We start from the raw sequence: 18,985 nt of genomic DNA, 5'->3' as shown, positions 1-18,985 counted from the left end.
CTTTCTTTCTTTTTAAAAATAATGTTCAACCTTCCTTTTTCTTTGTGTTTTAAATGTATCCTGTAAAGAGCATATGTTTAGTTACTGTTATTCAGGTTAGCAGGGTTTTTTTTCCTGTTAATTAGGGAGTTTTGTACACACACATTTATTATCATTGACATGTGGATTCATTCTTACTATTGCATTTTTGTTCTCTCTTTCCCCTTCTTAACCCACTGCTGCCATCCCTCCTCCTCTATTTCTAACTCTCCTTCCCTCTTTTGGATTGAGTGAGTCCTCCCACTTCCTTCTGTTTTTTTCCCCTCTCTTCTCATTTGGAAATCATACACTCCGTTTTATTAGTAGCAACTCTGGATATTTTAAGCATGCATGTTTAATTCAGAGGTTGAGGTTAAGTAGTATCTTTTCCTCCTTCTGAAACAATATGAGAATCTTAGAATGCTTTGACTTTAGTTATTCTCTAACTTAGATATTATTGTTGTCCAGTATTTTGGTTCTCTTAATTTTTAGCCCCATGAGTTAGACACTGTTGGTATTGCTTTATTCACTTATTTCAACTTTTGCATAAAATTTACCTGATACCATATTTTCATTGCTTCCCATTTCTTCTTGCATATTAAACCTTCCTTCTGGGATTGCTTCCTTTTTTCCTAAAGCATCTTTATTAAACACCTTTAGTTGGGGCAGGAAAGATCTGTCTGGAGTAAATGCTCTGAGATTGGTTTTGGTTTTCTTTTGTCTTAGTTTCTTTATTTTGGCTTAATTCTTGAAAAAAATAATCTTATTGGATGTATAGTCCTAGGATGATTCCCCCCACTACATCCCTTCAGGGATTTGAAAATATTATTACCCTATCTCTGGCTTCCATTGTTGCTGTTGAGAAATCAGCAGTCAGTCTCACTGAGCTTTCTTTGTAGATAATTTGTATTTACTTTCTGGCTGTTTTTAAAATCATCTCTGTTCTAAAGCTTCACTTCAGTGTGTCAGGATGTAGATTTCCTTTTATTTACTCTGCTTAGAATTTATCTTCCCAGATCTGAAAATTGTTTCATCCATGCTGAAAAATTTCAGCTGTTACCTCTTTCAGTATTGCCTCTTTTGCATTCTCCCTGTCTTCCCTTCTGAAATCCTCATAGTTGAATAATAGACCTCAATTTATCTTTCATGTCTCTTAATTCCTTTTATGGTTTCCATGTCATGAAAATGTCTTGGTTTTCCTGAATAATTTCTTCAGTTTGACTTTCCAGGTTCGTAATTCTCTTTTCAGCAGTGTCTAGTCGATATTATTTTAAATTTCTAGAAATGGTAGACATTATTACTTTTCTCTTAAAGTTCTATTTTGATCCTTCTTAAATCTGCCTAGTTTTTTTTTTTTTTTTTTTTTTTTTTGGTGGTATGCGGGCCTTCCTCTGCTGTGGCCTCTCCCGTTGCGGAGCACAGGCTCCGGACGCGCAGGCCCAGCGGCTATGGCTCACGGGCCCAGCCGCTCTGCGGCACGTGGGATCCTCCCAGACCGGGGCGCGAACCCGGTTCCCCTGCATCGGCAGGCGGACGCGCAACCACTGCGCCACCAGGGAAGCCCTGCCTAGTTATTTTTGAGTGTGTTTTTCCTTTCCTATACTTTGTATCCTTTGTGTTATCTCTGTTAATGTAAAAAAACATACTTTTGATCATTTAAGTATCTGCAAGTCATGGATCTGATTACACAGTTCTTTTGCTTCCTTTTGCTCAAGTTGCCTTATTTCCTTGTGTACTTCCTGTATTTTTTATTGTGGGTTCACATTACTGTTATTTCATATTTGGGAATTCTTTGAGGCCTGGGTTTAGATTACTTTCCATCAGAGAAAATTTCCATTTATATTTACTTCTGCCAGTTGCTTATGGATACTACTAATACATAACCTCCTAAACCTAAAAGTTTTGGGGGCCAGATAAATAATATAATTTCTATACCTAAACCCCTGAGGAGGGCCAGCCTTTGGTTAGAATTTACAGGAGGGACCTTTTTTTTTTTCTCCTCCTTGAGGGAATGATTAGGGCTTATACTGGCAAGTATCCTACTATTTTGCTCTTCATGTTGACTTTTCTCTTAATTCACTCTTTCACTTAGGATGTTGCCTTTTGGCTGTCCCAGCTCTGTGCAGATTCTCTCATCTAAGGCATCTACCTTATGAGACCCATTAAAAACCCAAGTTCTGACCACAGAATGGCGCACATACTCCCCTTCATAAACAGTTTTCAGTGCTTGCTTACCTCTGATTTTCTGTTTTCTCATTTCTAGCCCCTGCTAATTTCCCTGAATTACTCACCTGCTTACCCTACATTTTTTTTTAACAGCATGATTGAGGTATAATTTATATACCATAAAACTCACCCATTTTAAGTGTACAATTCAGTGGTTTTTACTAAGTTTACAGAACTATGCAGTCATCATCACAGCACAGTTTGGAAGTTTTCTATCACCCATGTGTGCTTCAGTTTTTGGTTAGCTATCTTGTTCCTCCTAATAAGATAGCCAACACCCGTCCCTGGAAATTGGAAAGTTGGAAGCTTGACCTCTGTTCCATCATCATTTCTTCTGTGGGTTTGGAAGTAATTGTTAGAAATTTCTTGAGTGGTTCTGAAATTTATATGATGTGCAGTTGGGACTTCTCTCTTCATAAATGACAAGTTTGGAAAAGTTGATTTATTATTACTTTGGATTTTTTGAGAGTACAGAGAGCTTAACTTTTTTTTTTTTTTTTTTTTTTTTTTTGCGGTACGCGGGCCTCTCACTGCCGTGGCCTCTCCCGTTGTGGAGCACAGGCTCCGGACGCGCAGGCTCAGCGGCCATGGCCCACGGGCCCAGCCGCCCTGCGGCACGTGGGATCCTCCCGGACCGGGGCACAAACCCGTGTCCCCCGCATCGGCAGGCGGACTCTCAACCACTGCGCCACCAGGGAAGCCCCAACCATTTTAAAAAGAAAGCTCAGGTGGTAGCTTGACCCAAGATCACATGGCAAGTGATGTAGATAGAGTTTGAGCTTCAACTTTATGGCATGCTACTCAGGTCTTGGTGTCACTACTTAGACTTAAAAGCTCCCTGTTCCACAATTCTTGTCACTTGTTTCATCGCCACAACAGGTATAGGCTACTATGAGAGTAGGTCATTAATTTATTACCAAGAACAAAAACAAATCTCTTCTTGTGTTCCTGCAAAGATTCCAGGGTAAGGGACAGTGGGAAACAACTTGCGTTTGACTTAAACAAATTTTAAATTTATTTAAAGTCATCAACACTTGTATAACAGAGGAAAATTTGTCATAATGGTATATTTTTTCCCCCTTATAACCTTGTTTCATACATTTCATTTAAGTAAAGAAATTCTAGAGCTTTCCTAAATGTCTGAAAAGTTGTCTTTCCTGTCATGTACAGATGTCATATTTGTTGATTTGACACAGCCTGGCTGTGACAGTTTTTTCCTGCACAGCACAGATTATTACTGGGCTACTCCTAAAACCAGCTAAAGCCCAGGGCTGTTTTTTGGTTTTTTTAAATCTGGGAGTTGAAAGTTTTCTGAAATGTTATGTTCTTCTACAGGGTCCAGACTTAAATGGGATGGGCAGAAGTGGTGCAGAAGAGGCCTCATGATTCCAAAGCTGGTAGTCATAGTGTCAATCTTAGCCCACCTCTTAGATTAGCGGGAATCTAAGATGTTTAAATTGTTAATACACAAATTACTGTGGTAGCAAAGATATAAAAATTTATTCCCAGAGCAAATTAGAGATGTTGCTCATCACTCTCCAAAGTCTCAGCTCTGCTAGGTTCTCTGGAAGTTAGCTGCTCTGAGTATTTTTACTTCAAACTTGAGAAACTTCTTCAGTCTACTGAGCTGCTATCCCAGATTTCTAGAGCCCCACAAAGAGGTATTTAGGAAGCCCCTTCCCTCATTCCCAGCTTTCACGGCAGTCAAGCCTGGCACTAGTGTATGAGGTTAGCTTCTCAGAGAGCTGTGGTCGAGATGTTGCATTTGCACATTTGTCATTGTTAGAAGTGAGTGGCGCTTTCCCTGGAGGGTGAATTGAAGCTCATTCATCTGAAGAAGACTGTCAGTGACAGGCGCCCACTTCCTCCTCCCAGGGCAGGCGGGGTGGCCTCCTGAAACAGGCAGTGTACTCTTGTAGAACATTAAAGTAATGTTTTTAAAATAAAGAATGTCTTCCCAAGTCTTGTTAGGATTTGTATCAGGAAACAGGAAAGATGGTGTACAGAAGTCAGCCATTTCAGCCTTTAGCCACACACCATCTCATGTGTCTGATCTGTAGTAGATAATACTTATTGTAATCCTTTGCTTCTTAATTTAATTATTTTTTTCTGAGTTATACAGATTCATAAAATTGGGAGAATATAAAATTATACTAGTAGTGGCTAGAGAGCGGAAGGCAGAAACAGTGACAGACTTTCCTGAATCTAACATTTGACTGGCCTCCGAAAATGGTGGGCATGGGGTGGGACTGGGGATCTTTGTTAGTCCCACATTGCTAGTTCAGTCATCAACCTCAAATTTTATATTTGGTTTCAAAACGCCTTGTTAAGTCAGTGAAGCAGTAGAAGCTGTGGCTTCATAAACACATCTAATTTAAGCTTTCTCCTTCAGTAGAGCATCATCAAATGTACATTTGAGGGATAATGTTTGTAAAAGTTTTATGTTCTACAGAATTTAGCTTAGGTCATATTTTGTAGCACTTTTAAAGGAAACAAATAGAAATCAACAATTATCTCTATAGACTGTCATCATGAATAGAAGTGCCTCTTTGCTCAGGTCCAGTTGACACTGGAAAGTGAAATTGTAACCTTCAGGGAGTATAAATCTTACTTCTTCTGTGTGATTTTGAAGGCCCCTACCCATTAAAGATCTGACTTAATTTTCTTTTTCCGTACATTTTTATGTTTAAGTTGCAGGTTCGTTCTTTTGTTTCTCCTTGTGATTAGGCATTGCAGGATTGTGATAGTTCGCAGTCTTACAGAAAGCTGATAATCCCTAACTGTAACACTGCGAACAACAGTAATGGTATATAATTTTTCTTGTGCCTTTATCTGCTTAACTTGGGTGGAGGAGTGAAAAATCAAAGGTTATTGCCATTGCCTTTGTTTACTCTGGCATTTTAAATTCTCAGAAAGTGCCTCTGATATTCAACTGCCTACGCCTCTATCATTCATAACTCAGTTTGCAACTGGGGTACGATATGTCTCAGCACTGTGTATTCAGTTGGTCCTTGGTATTGCTAACAGAATTGGCAAGCCTGTTTATTTAGAAACATTGGTAAGTGATCACAGCCCTAGCAGCCGCTACAGAACAACATTCCCAGCACAGCCAGAGCTTCAGCAGAAGAATGATACAACTTGGAAAGATTGTTTCTGGCTACATGAGTAGTGTCATTGAGGCAGTTGGATGGCAAGGTAAAGATTTTAGTTCAAATGAAATAGCATCATTCAGGAAACAGTCCAGCTGTCAGTGCTTTTGAGAAACCAGTTAAAAGACAGTTTTGCTCTTAACTATGGGATATCATCTCTGTTTCTTCTTCCATTTCTGATGAGGATGGCCTTGGGTCCATCTTGATGTGTCAATGCTTTTTTTTTAATTTGAAAAATAGCCTTGTGTTCAAATAAAACTCATCTTGGCTTAAAGTAAGCATCCATTCACCTGTCAAATGAGAACAGCAGCTTAGAATTTCCATTTCCTTCCTTTAAGAACAGCTGCAAAGTACATTTTTATTTGAGGGTACCAATGATTCTTTGGTGCCTTTGGTTCCTTAGTTTTTCTCATGTCTCACACCAGGAGACACTCTTTCTAAAGTTACTGTTCAGGCAGGTTAGAGCCCATGTAAAGCCAGTGAGTTACAAGCCCTAGGATCTTTCAGGGCTCTGCCACCAACTTACAATGTGACCTGTGTTATGAGTTTAATTTCCTTAGCACAGAGCTAAAAAATTTGTCCTCATAAGCAGGTAATCAATCTGTGAGAAGTAAAACACCTTTGGTGCTTTTGTCATTTGTTCTGTAAAGGTCAGGGATGGGATAGGTGTACATTTGTTTTCCTTTGCAGTTAAAAGAGAAAAATCTTCAAAGGTCTTTTTTATCTTTTCTTCTAGGTTGCCAACTTGGCCTGTTCTATCTCAAACAATGAAGAAGGTGTAAAGCTTGTTCGAATGTCTGCAAGCCAGCTAGAAGCCCTCTGTCCTCAGGTAAAGTTCAACCAGCAATGTTTAAGGTTTCACCAAATTGGAGTTGGGTTATTAGAGTGGGGATGAGGTTTATTTTGTTAGTTTCGTTTTTAGGATTTTAGATAGAAGTCTTGAGGACAGAACGCTGATCCACAGTCCATATAGCTTGAGAAATTTATGTTTGACTTAAAGTGATATTTCCGTAAGGCATCATGTGTTACTGTCTCCTTGCCCTTCATTAAAAACGTATAGTGTCGGGACTTCCCTGGTGGCGCAGTGGTTAAGAATCTGCCTGCCAATGCAGGGGACATGGGTTCGATCCCTGGTCCGGGAAGATCCCACATGCCGCGGAGCTGCTGAGCCTGTGCTCTAGAGCCCGCGAGCCACAACTGCTGAGCCTGCATGCCACAACTACTGAAGTCCGTGCGCCTAGAGCCTGTGCTCCACAACAAGAGAAGCCACCACAATGAGAAGCCCATGCACCACAAGGAAGAGTAGCCCCCGCTCACCGCAACTAGAGAAAAGCCCACATGCAGCAGTGAAGACCCAATGAAGCCAAAAAAACAATATATAGTGTCCTCCACTGCTGGCAAATGGAGAGTAGGCAGTGGCCATTCTACACCCTCCCTAAGGGAGGGCCATCTGCAACATGTGGTAGTCCTGGAATCAGGATGGTTACCCACAAGCCTGAAAGAATAACTGTTACCCACCCACACTCCATTGTGATGCCCAGTATTTGGATCTTGTTAGAGGGAACGAGATTTAAGAGCTAGAAGCCTTACTTAGCTATGTCCTGAAGTAGCCTTATGATACAGATATTAATAATGTAATTCAGCCAGCTACTGAAGTAGAAGCTTAAGAACTTTTCTCCATTTATAATGGCATATTGGAAGACTGGTGATCAGGCTAGGTGAAGCATCTGGGGCTCTAGAAAGACTCTGAAGCACACAGAAGAATGGTTGCTTTGTTAAATGTTAGATGAGTTGCCTGCCTCCTGTGAGGGGAACTGATCCTGTTAGTGTGCCTGACACTCCTTGCCCATCACAGGGATTTCTAAGCAGTGTCAGTGCTGTTTTGGTGGAAGAGGTTGCCTCTTCAGTTTCCCAAGTAGAGAATGGTCATGGGCATACTCTGAAGATTTACATTAAACTCTTTCTAAATGTCCTGTCAGATTGCACTGACCACAAATAAAGGGGAATAAAGCAAGGGAACTGGAGTAATAGAATAGAGGTCACAGGAATGAAATTTCTATGTTATGTCTGCAACCAACTTTATAATATACCGTGACTAATACTTTGGTTCTTTCATATGTATAATTCCTGACACTCAAGGTAGGTGACCAAAATAAGTAAAGCCTGGTTATTAACCTGGGATCCTAACTGGTACACAGGTTAGCTAGGGCATTTATTCTCATTCTCAACCATGTGGGTTAGTTTGCCAGCGAGAGCTGCTTCATCTGAGTATTAGTGTGATGAGCCAGTTGTGGATCCACATTATCTAATCAGCATTTCCCCAGCTTTAATCCAGTCATGAAGTCTGCTACTGGTAAATAGCTGTACAGATAATAAGCACAATGAATTTAATCACCTACAGAAAGTTCATGGATGGCCAAGTTGTATGAAATAAATTTAGAGTAGATTTTAAAGATTTGGCATTCTTTTCTCAAGCTTGCCATTTTACCCTATCAGCACTTTATTATTATTATTTTTTTTAAAGAAAAGGGTGGAATTTAATCTTTATTTACAGGACACTGCAAGATATGAAATTCCACATAGAAATAAGAAACCCATTGAGAGGAGAAGCTTCATACAGTATGTACAGTTTGGAACTGTTCAAGAATAGTTTCTTGGTAAAAAGTGCTACGATAACAAACCACGTGTAAAGAGTTCTTAGTAGAGAAACAGTAAGACAAACTTCTACCAAACATAGTACACAACAAACAACTTTATGCCTCAGGTGTACAGTCTAAAAGTTGAAGGTCCCAGCAGTGCCGTCCTGAACTTGGAATGTAAACCCTTCAGAGGTAGTTTCTGGCACAACATTTTGATCTTCCTCTTCCTCCACAGAGAAATACGTCTCAATCAAGCTTAATGAAGCTTTGTACACAGACTCATTTTCATGATTTTGTAGAGCTTCAGTTTTGTCCAAACCTCCACATTCTTCAATCATCATACTAAGTTTCTCAGTTTCACCTAGTTTCTCAGCAGCGTGAAAGATATTTGAAATGGCATCCAGAATAACCAGAGTAATTTTGGTGTCTTTCGCAGTTAGGAGGTTCATCAACGGTTCTGTTATGCCATAATGAACAAGGTATACCATCTGCTCAACTGTTCCGCCACGTGTATAGTTGGTCACAGCCCATACAGCTTCCTTTTGTGTCTTAAAGTCTGCCTTAGAGAGAATGCCAACAAGGAACGGGACTAATCCATGATTTACAGCTTGTTGTTTCTGGTCCTGGCGGCCAGCCGTGATGTTTGACATTGTCCACATAGCTTCCTTCTGAATGTTAGTTTTGGAGTTTGTTAGCAGGCCGGAAAAGATGGCAAGTGCTCCTGCATCTATTACAACCTGAGTCCGTTCATCTGTCCCAATGACAATATTCCCTATGGCTCTTTGCGCAGGAGTCACGATTGGCAATTCAGTAGCTCCTAAAAGCTTCACAAGTTGGGGTTCAACCCCAGTTTTCACAACCATTTCAATCCTTTCATTTGGACCATTGGTAAGGTAGGAAATAGCCCAGCAGGTATCAACTAAAACTTCTGGATCGTTGTGATGCAGGAGATGAACTAAAGTAGGAAGAATTTGCTCAACGGAGTCTAAGGGGGGTGCACAATTCTTGTTGTGACAGAGATTTGAAAGTGTCCAGGTAAGATTATGTAAGTAACCACATGCTAAACATGACACATCAGGAACCGCCAAAAGTGCCAACAGCGGGTCAACTGCACCATACTTGATAACCAAGTCTCAGAAAACCGAGCTGTCACCTGCAATGTTTCCTAGAGCCCATACAGCTTTTTCACTGATGTGAGCGTGGGGAGATGCCAACAGAGAAATGAATGCTGGCATAGCACCTCCATCTACCACAGCCTTGGTCTGTTCTGATGTCCCAGAAGCAATGTTAGTGAGGGCCCAAGCAGATTCAAACTGAATGGGACTACAATCCGTTCTGCTCAAGAAGGACACAAATTTTGGAATCAAACCAGCCCGTATTATGCTGTCTATGGGGGGCTATTTTTCCCTAGAAAGCAGTTTCCTAGCAGCTTGAGTAGCTTGGAGCAGGCTTTCCAAGTTGTTGCTATTTATGCCTTTGACAATATCATCAACAGACCAATTTATGGTGCCCTGGTTTTTGCAGTTTTCCTGCAGTGGAGAAGCAGCATCATCTGGAAAAGAGCTGACATTTCTCCTTTTCAGCGTCCGGTCATCCTTCTTAGTTTTCCTGAGCTCCACATGAACTTCTGTTCAGCGCCGCCTCATTTCTGTACTGTCTTTCCCCTTGTTCTTGAATCTGTTAAGGCGGGCAGCTTGTGAATTAGCATCCTCATTGGTGGACATGGTTATGAGACAAAGGAAGAAAGATACACAGTTGACTCAAGCTTCCACAGGAGGTGGTGCGGGGCGCACAGGCTGCGCATGGGCTGCCCTCAAAACGTCCACCACGGTCAGCCCAAGGATGGTGTGCCAGCACTTTATTTTTAATGCCTTTGGGTCTCCATTTGATTTTGAAATGCTTGAAAAGCGACAATGCTTTCACATATTGGCTGAAACAGATGGTAACATACGCTGATCACACCTACTAAGAGTATTTATATAAATGATCTTAAAGCCTAGAAAAAAAAATCACATGGAGAGTCTAGTAGATCCTAATGAGAGTGATGATGTGCATAAGTCATGTTTGGCTGGGACATGTTGCCCAGGTTTTAGGTTGCCCTCAGAAAGCACCTTTTTGCCTTCTCCTTTGTAGGTTCATTTCTCCTGCTAGAACAGACCTCAAGACAGTGTCCAGGCCACGCTTGGAATTGAGTATATGTCCTAGATAAAGAGGTCTTTCTCTAGGTGTGATTATTCCTGCAGATTCTCTCCTAGGCCCCTTCCTACCCTTGCTCACAAACAGGGCTGGGCAGGTTCATTGATGGCAAATACAGTAGACATTTGCAGGCATGGTAATGACAAACTATGTAGCATGTGCCATTTCTAAATGAGGTAACTGTGACTCCACTCCAACCCATTATTGCTAGATTCTTTCATTATTTTTAAAGACAAGTCAGCAATTCAGATTTTTTTAACAAGTCTCAATTTTAAAGGATTGGTAACTAATTTAAAGTTTTGAAATTCTTTGAGGAGTGTAAACCAGATTTCTGGGAGCTGCATCTTACCTACCTTGGCCATGTATTTCATGCTCAAAGGACCTCTCCTTTAAGGTAGCTGATGGCTGTCCCTCTCAGGAGGAGTGGAGCCCTCTCCTTATTCTTCAGCCTGATGTGGGCAGTGATGTCAGGCATCGGGGGGGTCCTAGTCCTGAGGTGTTTCCTTCCATGGTCACTGGCTGGTTTGATAAACAAACCCTAGGCACATTAATCAACTTGACTAGGCTAGTTAGTTAATTCACCAGGAGTTTAAGATGGTGTTTAATATGCTGTGGCATGTAGACAAAAAGTTATTATATTAAAGTGTATGTTTCTTTATTTGAGGCTACTGTCAGCATCCATCCACAGTATGGAATATGTATCGGGTTTTTCCGGTTTGTTTTTCAGGTCTCACACCCACACTGCTGCATTCAGGCAGCCCTGGCCCCTCTGCTGGGGGCTGCTTTTCTGTGGCTCCACCTACAGTCTGGAATTGGTTCCGAGACCTATTGTTCCTTTCTGGAGAGGAGAGGTGACAGATGGAACCTGTAGAGGAGTTTTCTTCTCCATCTTTCAGTTCACCCAATAGCAAATTAATTTTTGGAAAAGGGAAATTCTGTTCTAAAGTACTAACTTTTTAGCAGTTAAGCGACTTAACTCCAATATTTGCGGTGTTAAAGTTGAGTTCAGGCAAAGTCACCTGAGAGTGGATTTATTTTGTTGCTTGGGGGCAAAAAAAAGCACCCACATTTTTTGGTGATTTATGAGTAGGAAAGAAAGTAGGTCAGCTCTTTCCCTGCATTGCCTTCTGTTTTGTGTCTGCAGTATCACACTGTTCATCAGAAAGGGGACCTCTCTCCATCTGAGCAGAGAGCCCAGCCTCACATGCTTTTATCAGGAGAAAAATCTAACTGTTTTGGGAAAGAACCTGATTCTCTACCCCCATGTCCCCCCCCACCCCCATCATCTTGCTCATGGATGTGCTCAAGTCTTAGTGCATGGTAGCTGCTTAAAACACTTTAGTTTTTCAGTTCATCTGATGCTGGTCAAAAGAAAATAGAAAAACCCTGCCAACAGCATGTTTCTGACAGTTGATAATTCATATGGCCTTTCTTGGAAATTTAAGCAAGGATGAATGAATTAAGTATTTGAAGCTGCTGCTTATCTACATTTCTTTGTCTTTTTGGGGGGGTATTTCTCACTAACTAAATTGAGAAAGAACTTATAAAATTGTTGGTTCTTTCTTCTGCCTCCTTAGATTTATCTTCCATATTGCTGCTTCTCCCATCGTTCTGTGGGAATGCTGATCATTTTTGTGGCTAACAGGCTTGACAAGCATCAAATAAGCATAAACCCAGACAGGCCTGGTCTATATAGGTAGTGAGAAAATATATAGCTCTTAAATGAGCATGCAAGGCATACGGGCCAGGGAAGCCTGTGGCCTCAAGTTCTCATTCACGTATTATTTCACAATCATAGGACCATCTACCTTTGAATCACCTCACTTTTCCACTTCTGATATTCTCTAATCGTCTTACACAGCAATTGCACAGAAGAGCTAAAAGGAGATGCTTCTGACTATAAGTTTCTCTCAGCATTTTCTATACCTCTTTCCTTCCTTACCCCCTCCCATGGAGGTCTGCAGGTAACAGGCCTCCAGAGACACTCTGGTTTCCTTGTAAGCCTTGCATATTGGTATTGGTTTGTTGTTTTGTTTTCTTGTAAAGTCTGATTTCCATCTCATAAAAGTTGGAAAGTGTTTCCATTTTCTTGAGAAGTCTATATAACTGGTATTCTTCTTTAAATGTTTAGGGGGAGTTTATCAATGAAGCCATCTGGCCTGGAGTTTTCTTTTTTTCAAATAAATTTATTTATTTATTTTTGGCTGCATTGGGTCTTTGTTGCTGCGTGTGGGCTTTTCTCTAGTTGGGGTGAGTGGGGGCTACTTTGTTGCAGTGTGTGGGCGTCTCACTGCCGTGTCTTCTCTTGTTGTGGAGCATGGGCTCTAGGCGCATGGGCTTCAGTAGTTGTGGCACACAGGCTCAGTAGTAGTGGCTTGCGGGCTCTAGAGCACAGGCTCAGTAGTTGTGGTGCACGGGCCTGGTTGCTCCGCGGCATGTGGGATCTTCCCGGACCAGGGCTTGAACCCGTGTCCCCTGCATTGTCAGGTGGATTCTTAACCACTGCGCCACCAGGCAAGTCCCTGGAGTTTTCTTTGTGTGAAGATTTTCAACAATTAATTTAGTTTCTTTATTAGGTATAATGATATTCAGATCATTTATTTAAACATTTAGCTGTTTATTCTTGAGTGAGCTTTGTATTTTATTAATTGCTACTCTATTATTTTTTTCCTTCTCCTTGCTTTAGGTTTAATTTGCCCTTCTTTTTCTAGTTTCTGAAGTTAGAAGCTTTTAAATCATTGATTCGAGACCTTCTCTTCTAATGTAACATGTAATGTTGGTGTGTGTGTTAAATAGCATGGTTGGGATGGTCAAGAAAGACCTCACTGAGAAAGTGATGTAGAAGCAAAGACCAGAAAGGAGATGACAGAACAAGCCAGAGAGGGTGTCTGAGGGGAGAGCATTCCAGGAAGAGGGAACAGCAAATATAGAGGCTTTGAGGAAGGAGGGTCAGGTATCTAACAGGAGTGTGAATGGTATAGAGCCTTTTAGGGCCGTGGTAAAGCATTTGGCTTTTTACTCTGAGTCACATGGGAAGCTGTTGATGGGCTTTGAGTAGAGGATTGACATGATCTAACTTTGGTTTTAGCAGGGTCTCTCTGACTTCTCTGAGAAAGAATAGAAGCAGAGGGACCCCTTAGGAAGCTGTGGTTAGCAGAATAATGTGCTGCCCCCACCCACAATTTTCTAATTCCTGAAACCTGTGAATATGTTACCTTATATAGCAGAAGGGACTTGGCAGAGGTGAATAAACTAAGGATCTTTAAATGGTTAAATTATCCTAGATTATCCGGGTGCATCCCCAGTATAATCACAAGGGTCCTTATATGAGGGAAGCAGTGGTGTTGGCATCAGAGAAGGAGATGTGATCATGGAAGCAGGAGTTGGAGTGATGTGGCCACAAGCCAAGGCATGTGGGCAGCCTCTAGAGGTTGGAAAAGACAAGGACTGGATTCTCCCCTACAGCCTCTGGAATGAACAGTTATGCTGACACTTTGATTTTAGCTCTGTAAGACCCATTTTAGACTTCTGACCTTCAGAACTGTAAGATAACACATATGTGTTGTTTTAAGCACAGCTAGTTTTGTGGTTATATGTTACGGCAGCATAGGAGACCAAAACAGACAAGAGTGGAAGTGGTGAGCACTGGTTATAGAGTCTGGATATATTTTGAAGGTAGAATTTACTGAAGGATTAGTTGTGAAGTGGAGGGGAAAGAGAAGAGTCAGGAAAAATTCCAGGTTTTGATCCTAAGTAGCTAGAAGGATGGAGCTGTCATTTATGTTAATTTTGTGGTGCCTGTTAGACATGCAAGAAGCAAAGTCAAGTTCAGGAAAGAGGTCTGGACGAAATGTATAAGTGTGAGATCCATTACCACATACATGGTGCTTAAAGTCATGAGACTTAATAAGTTCACCAATGGAATGTGTAAACCCAGAGTAAAAAGGTCTGGGAAATAAAACTGGGGTTCCCTAACATTTAGAGTTTGGGGAGATGAGCAGTATCCAGCAAAGGAGATTGAGGAAGTGTTATTGACCAGAAGAGCACCAGAAGCTGGCTCTGTCTTGGAAGACAAGTGGGATAAGTGTTTCTAGGAAGAGTGATTATTCATGTAAAATGGTTGTAGAATGTGACCTGAGAACTGATCCTTGGATTGAGCAACATATAGAGATCACAAGTGATCTTGGACAAAGACGTTTAGGTAGAAATTTAGGAGAGATAAGCTTGACTGGAGTGGATTCAAGTGAGAAGAGACAAATTGAGTATAGCAAGTTGACAGCTCTTTCTAATTAAGGATTATGGAGACATGGGGTGATAGCATGAGGTAGGTATGGGGTTGAGAATGTTTTTTGCTTTTGATTTTTAGTCGGGAGCATTTTTCTATGTTTAGCTTATGGAAATAATCCAGTCGAGGGGAAAAACTGGTAATAAAGAATAGAGCAGAGAGAATTGCTAGGACATTGTCCTGGAGTAGAGGAGAAGAAATGAGATCCAGTGGACAAGTGGCAAGGTTGGTAGGAGCATAGATAGGAACATTCATAAGTAAAAAGAGGTAAGATAGAGCATGTGGCATGGATGCAGGTAAATGGATAGGTGCGGTGATAAGATTCTATAGACGTTCTGTTTTGATTGCATTCATCTTCTCATTTAAATAGGAAGCAGAACTATAAGCTGAGAGTGATGATGCTGGCAGAAGTGTTACAGGTTTGAGGAGAAGGTATGGAACAATTACTCTTTTAGGGTTCAGACTTGAGGAGAGGAAGAGACTGATTGGACTAAGGAAATCTAGTTCTCTTGCTGTCCCCAACACTATGAGTCCACTTGAAGTTGAGTGATCGAGATTTTAAAGGAGTTCCATTCAACATGGTTGAGAGCAGGAAATCATGAGTTTTATTTTAGACATGTTTATTTTGAAATGTCTGAGACATCTGAGTAGAGCTGTTGGGTATGTAGCTAGGAAATGACTTAGGGGCTAAAACAAATGGTCTGGGTTGGAGATGTGGGAGTAGTTGGCAGACGGGTGGTATGTAAAATCATATGATGAAATTGCTCACAGGTGGGAGAAGTGTAGAATGAGGAGAGAAGGTAGCATAGGATCAAGCCTTGAAGAACTTCAGCATTAGTGGAGGAAGACAAGACCGCAAAAGAGACACCGAAGAAGTAGCCAGAATGGTGGAAATGAAACAGAAAAAGTATTTGACAGAATCTAACATCCAGACCTGATAAAAACACTTCGTAAATTAGGAATAGAAGAAAATTTCCTCAGCCTGATAACATCGTACTTAATGATGAAAGGCTGAATACTTCCCCCTAGGATCAGAAACCAGACAAGAATGTCCTGTTCAATGTTGTACTGGGGGTCTTAGCCAACAGTAGCATTTAAAAAGTTGCCATGGGAAGATCCCACATGCCGTGGAGCAACTGGGCCCGTGAGCCACAATTACTGAGCCTGCGCGTCTGGAGCCTGTGCTCCGCAACAAGAGAGGCCACGATAGTGAGAGGCCCGCGCACCGCGATGAAGAGTGGCCCCCGCTTGCCACAACTAGAGAAGGCCCTTGCACAGAAATGAAGACCCAACACAGCCATAAATAAAATAAATAAAAATTTTTTTAAAAAGTTGCCATGGTATATATGGTGGTAGTGCGTAGTTTGGGGCTCTTTGCAAATTTAATGAGCAAGAATAGTGACTCATTAATTTATAAGTGAGAGTAAACTTTTCCCTCTAGTTTCCTAGCGATTTGTAGGTCACCTTAGGTAGGCTGTTCATGTCTTACCCCATTTTCTACTGGTATTTTAGTGTTCTCCTTACTGATATACCTAACACTATATATACTTCATCTGTCATGTATACTTAAATACAGATGTAAATAGAGAATTTTCTAAGACATGAGGAATGTTTGTTCAGTAAATGCATAAATAAACACGTTCTTTTAGGCTTAGCTTTTTTTTTTTTTTTTTTTTTTGTGGTACGTGGGCCTCTCACTGCTGTGGCCTCTCCCGTTGTGGAGCACAGGCTCCGGACGCACAGGCTCAGCGGCCATGGCTCACGGGCCCAGCTGCTCCGCGGCATGTGGGATCCTCCCGGACCGGGGCACGAACCCGCATCCCCCGCATCGGCAGGCAGACTCTCAACCACTGCACCACCAGGGAAGCCCTAGGCTTATCATTTTAATTTAACTCATTACCTATCTGGAAACGATCTTATTTAGCACATAAATATAAGTATGAAGTGAAGCTATAACTTTATTTTTCTCCAAATAGCCCATATCAAATGTAGAAATATGCCATTCCTCACTGATTTGTGATGTCACTTTTATCATACACTGAATTCTGCTCTATGATAGGGTCTGTTTTTAGACTATTCTTTTCAGTTACTTTAGTTTTGTATTACATTTTAACTCCTTTCATTACTCTTTTTTAAAAAAATATTTACTTATTTATTTGGCTGCACTGGGTCTTTGTTGCGGCACACTGGATCTTCATTGCCGTGTGCAGGATCTCTTTTGGTTGCGGCATGTGAGATCTTTAGTTGCAGCATGCGGGCTCTTAGTTGTGGCATGTGGGATCTAGTTCTCTGACCAGGGATCGAACCTAGGCTGCTGCGTTGGGAGCACGGAGTCTTAGCCACTGGACCACCAGGGAAGTCCCTCTTCATTACTCTTGCTCTCTATCCCTAATATCTTTTTGCTCTTCTCAGCTATTTACTGTTCCAGATTAATTTGTGAATAAATAGGTCAGTCTTCCTACTCCTAAACATGGACTGTGTTTCTATTTATTCACATTTCTTTAATGTACCTCAGAAAAATTTAGTCATTTTTGTTACTTCAGTCCTCTGGGTTTCTTTACAGATTTAATCCCACATATTTTCTATTAATTGCTTTCATGAAGAGCTAATACTCCCCTCATTTTATGTCCTGTTTTCTGGTATATAGAAACGCTACTCATTTTTATATATTTATATTGTCTCTAGCTAGTAACTTAATGAAGTCTTATTAATTCTAAGAGTTTTTTCAGTTAACTCACTTCAGTTTCCTAAATAAAGATGATCTACATGAAAAGTAATTTTGTCTCCTTTCTAACAGCTTTTTCTTATTATTTCCATTTCCCACTTTATTTCATTAGCTAGAAAGACCATTATTATTTAACTAATGGTGACAGTAGGTATTCTGATCAATAACATCTTGATTTTTAAGGTAAATGATTCTAGAATTTCACCACTAAGTATCATGTTGGATGATTATTTAAAGTAGTATGTTAAGTAGCTTTCTATTCCGGATTCATCAGAAATTAGTATTTATCATGTCCTTTGTAAACAGTTTTGTAATCAGAATGAGAAAATTCACCTTAGACGAGGTGCTTTTCCTCCATTATATATAAGGTATTACAGAACAAAGAGAGCAATTTTCTCTTTGTAAGGGAAAATTATCTTAATATTTAAGACATATAATTAATTCCCTGACCTGTGTTTGCTTGGCTCTCTTAAGAAACATTTTCTTCACTCAGATTTTCTTACAAAGTCTAGCTCCACACTGATTCATTGATACATTAGTGAATTAATGAGTTAATTAATGAAGAGTAGTCCACAATGTTGAATCACCCAGTGGGAAACGAAGGGAAGAGGGAAAAGAGTCAAAGAACAAGCCTGGAAATGATGAAAATAGGGGAGACCACAGTATAACACATGGGAAGGGTAGGATACCTCTTCTTCCAAATAATTTATTGTCCAAACCCATTCACTTTTGAAAGTAGTGGACTATTAATAATAACTGGGATAGCCTAGTCCCCAAAGTCTATGAATCTATAATTGATAGTCTTGATAATCTATCCCTTCCAGTTATCTAGGAGGGAAGAGGAATAGTTGCACCAGTCTAATGGGTCTGATTCTTGTTTAGTTTGTTGATTACAGTCTTTGGGGGGGTTGTGGGGGCTAAGTTGATAACCTCACTCTTGAATACCTCTCCAGTATATTAGGAATTATACATATGACCTAAAGGCATGTGGTTTCTATAACACTGAAAAAACATCATCCCAAACTCCAACCCTCAGGTAGCATGCCCAAATGACTCTGGGGTAACTATTGTTCTGCCTCTTCCAGATGTCCACTCCATCACCACCAGTTTCCTCTTGTCTTTGCTTACCTTCAGAGTTGCATTATTATGAACACATTTATTTCCAATAACCCATAAGCACTTTGTACCTAGAAATCTTACCATTCTCACAGCTCCTTTTCATACTTACTTTCATTATTCACTCATTTACTGAATACATCAAAGGATCTGAAAGGCATTTCTCCAAAGAATATACACTAGTGGTCAACAAGTACATTCAGAGATAAGCAACATCATGAGCCATCAGGGAAATGGAAATCAAAACCACAGTGGGAAAAAAAAAAAAAAACCACAGTGAGATATCACTTCACATCCACTAGGATGGCTAAACTTTTTTTTAAAAAGGAAAAAGAGGGCTTCCCTGGTGGCGCAGTGATTGAGAGTCCGCCTGCCAATGCAGGAAATACGGGTTCGTGCCCCAGTCTGGGAAGATCCCACATGCCGTGGAGCGGCTGGGCCCGTGGGCCATGGCCGCTGGGCCTGCGCGTCTGGAGCCGCACTGCTCCGCAACGGGAGAGGCCGCAGCAGAGGGAGGCCCGCATACCACACACAAAAAAAAAGTTGTTGAAGATGTGGGGAAATTGGAACCCTCATACATGCTGGTAGGAATGAAAAATGGTTCAACTGCTTTGGAAGACAGTATGGCAGT

At 40.9% G+C, this 18,985-nt stretch overlaps 2 protein-coding genes across 3 annotated transcripts in view; one reads left to right on the top strand and one right to left on the bottom strand.

The window, feature by feature from the left end:
- Positions 1-18,985, top strand: part of CTNNA1 (catenin alpha 1) — a 197,764-nt gene that overhangs the window by 157,383 nt on the left and 21,396 nt on the right. For both annotated transcript variants that reach the window (XM_007108937.4, XM_028493272.2), the window contains one exon: positions 6,130-6,222. In XM_007108937.4, coding sequence (XP_007108999.1) covers positions 6,130-6,222 — 93 coding nt within the window. The remainder of the gene's footprint in view (positions 1-6,129; positions 6,223-18,985) is intronic.
- LOC102979876 (importin subunit alpha-1-like) lies at positions 8,076-9,766 on the bottom strand. Its single transcript, XM_055086786.1, is given in 1 exon segment — positions 8,076-9,766. A coding segment is annotated over 1 exon segment (1,590 nt). The 5' UTR covers positions 9,757-9,766; the 3' UTR covers positions 8,076-8,166.

The sequence above is a fragment of the Physeter macrocephalus genome, chromosome 8, assembly GCF_002837175.3.
Source record: "Physeter macrocephalus isolate SW-GA chromosome 8, ASM283717v5, whole genome shotgun sequence".
NCBI classification, from domain to species: Eukaryota; Metazoa; Chordata; class Mammalia; order Artiodactyla; family Physeteridae; genus Physeter; species Physeter macrocephalus.
The sequence above is the reverse complement of the archived record's forward strand: the minus strand, read 5'-3'. Positions and strand labels throughout refer to the sequence as shown.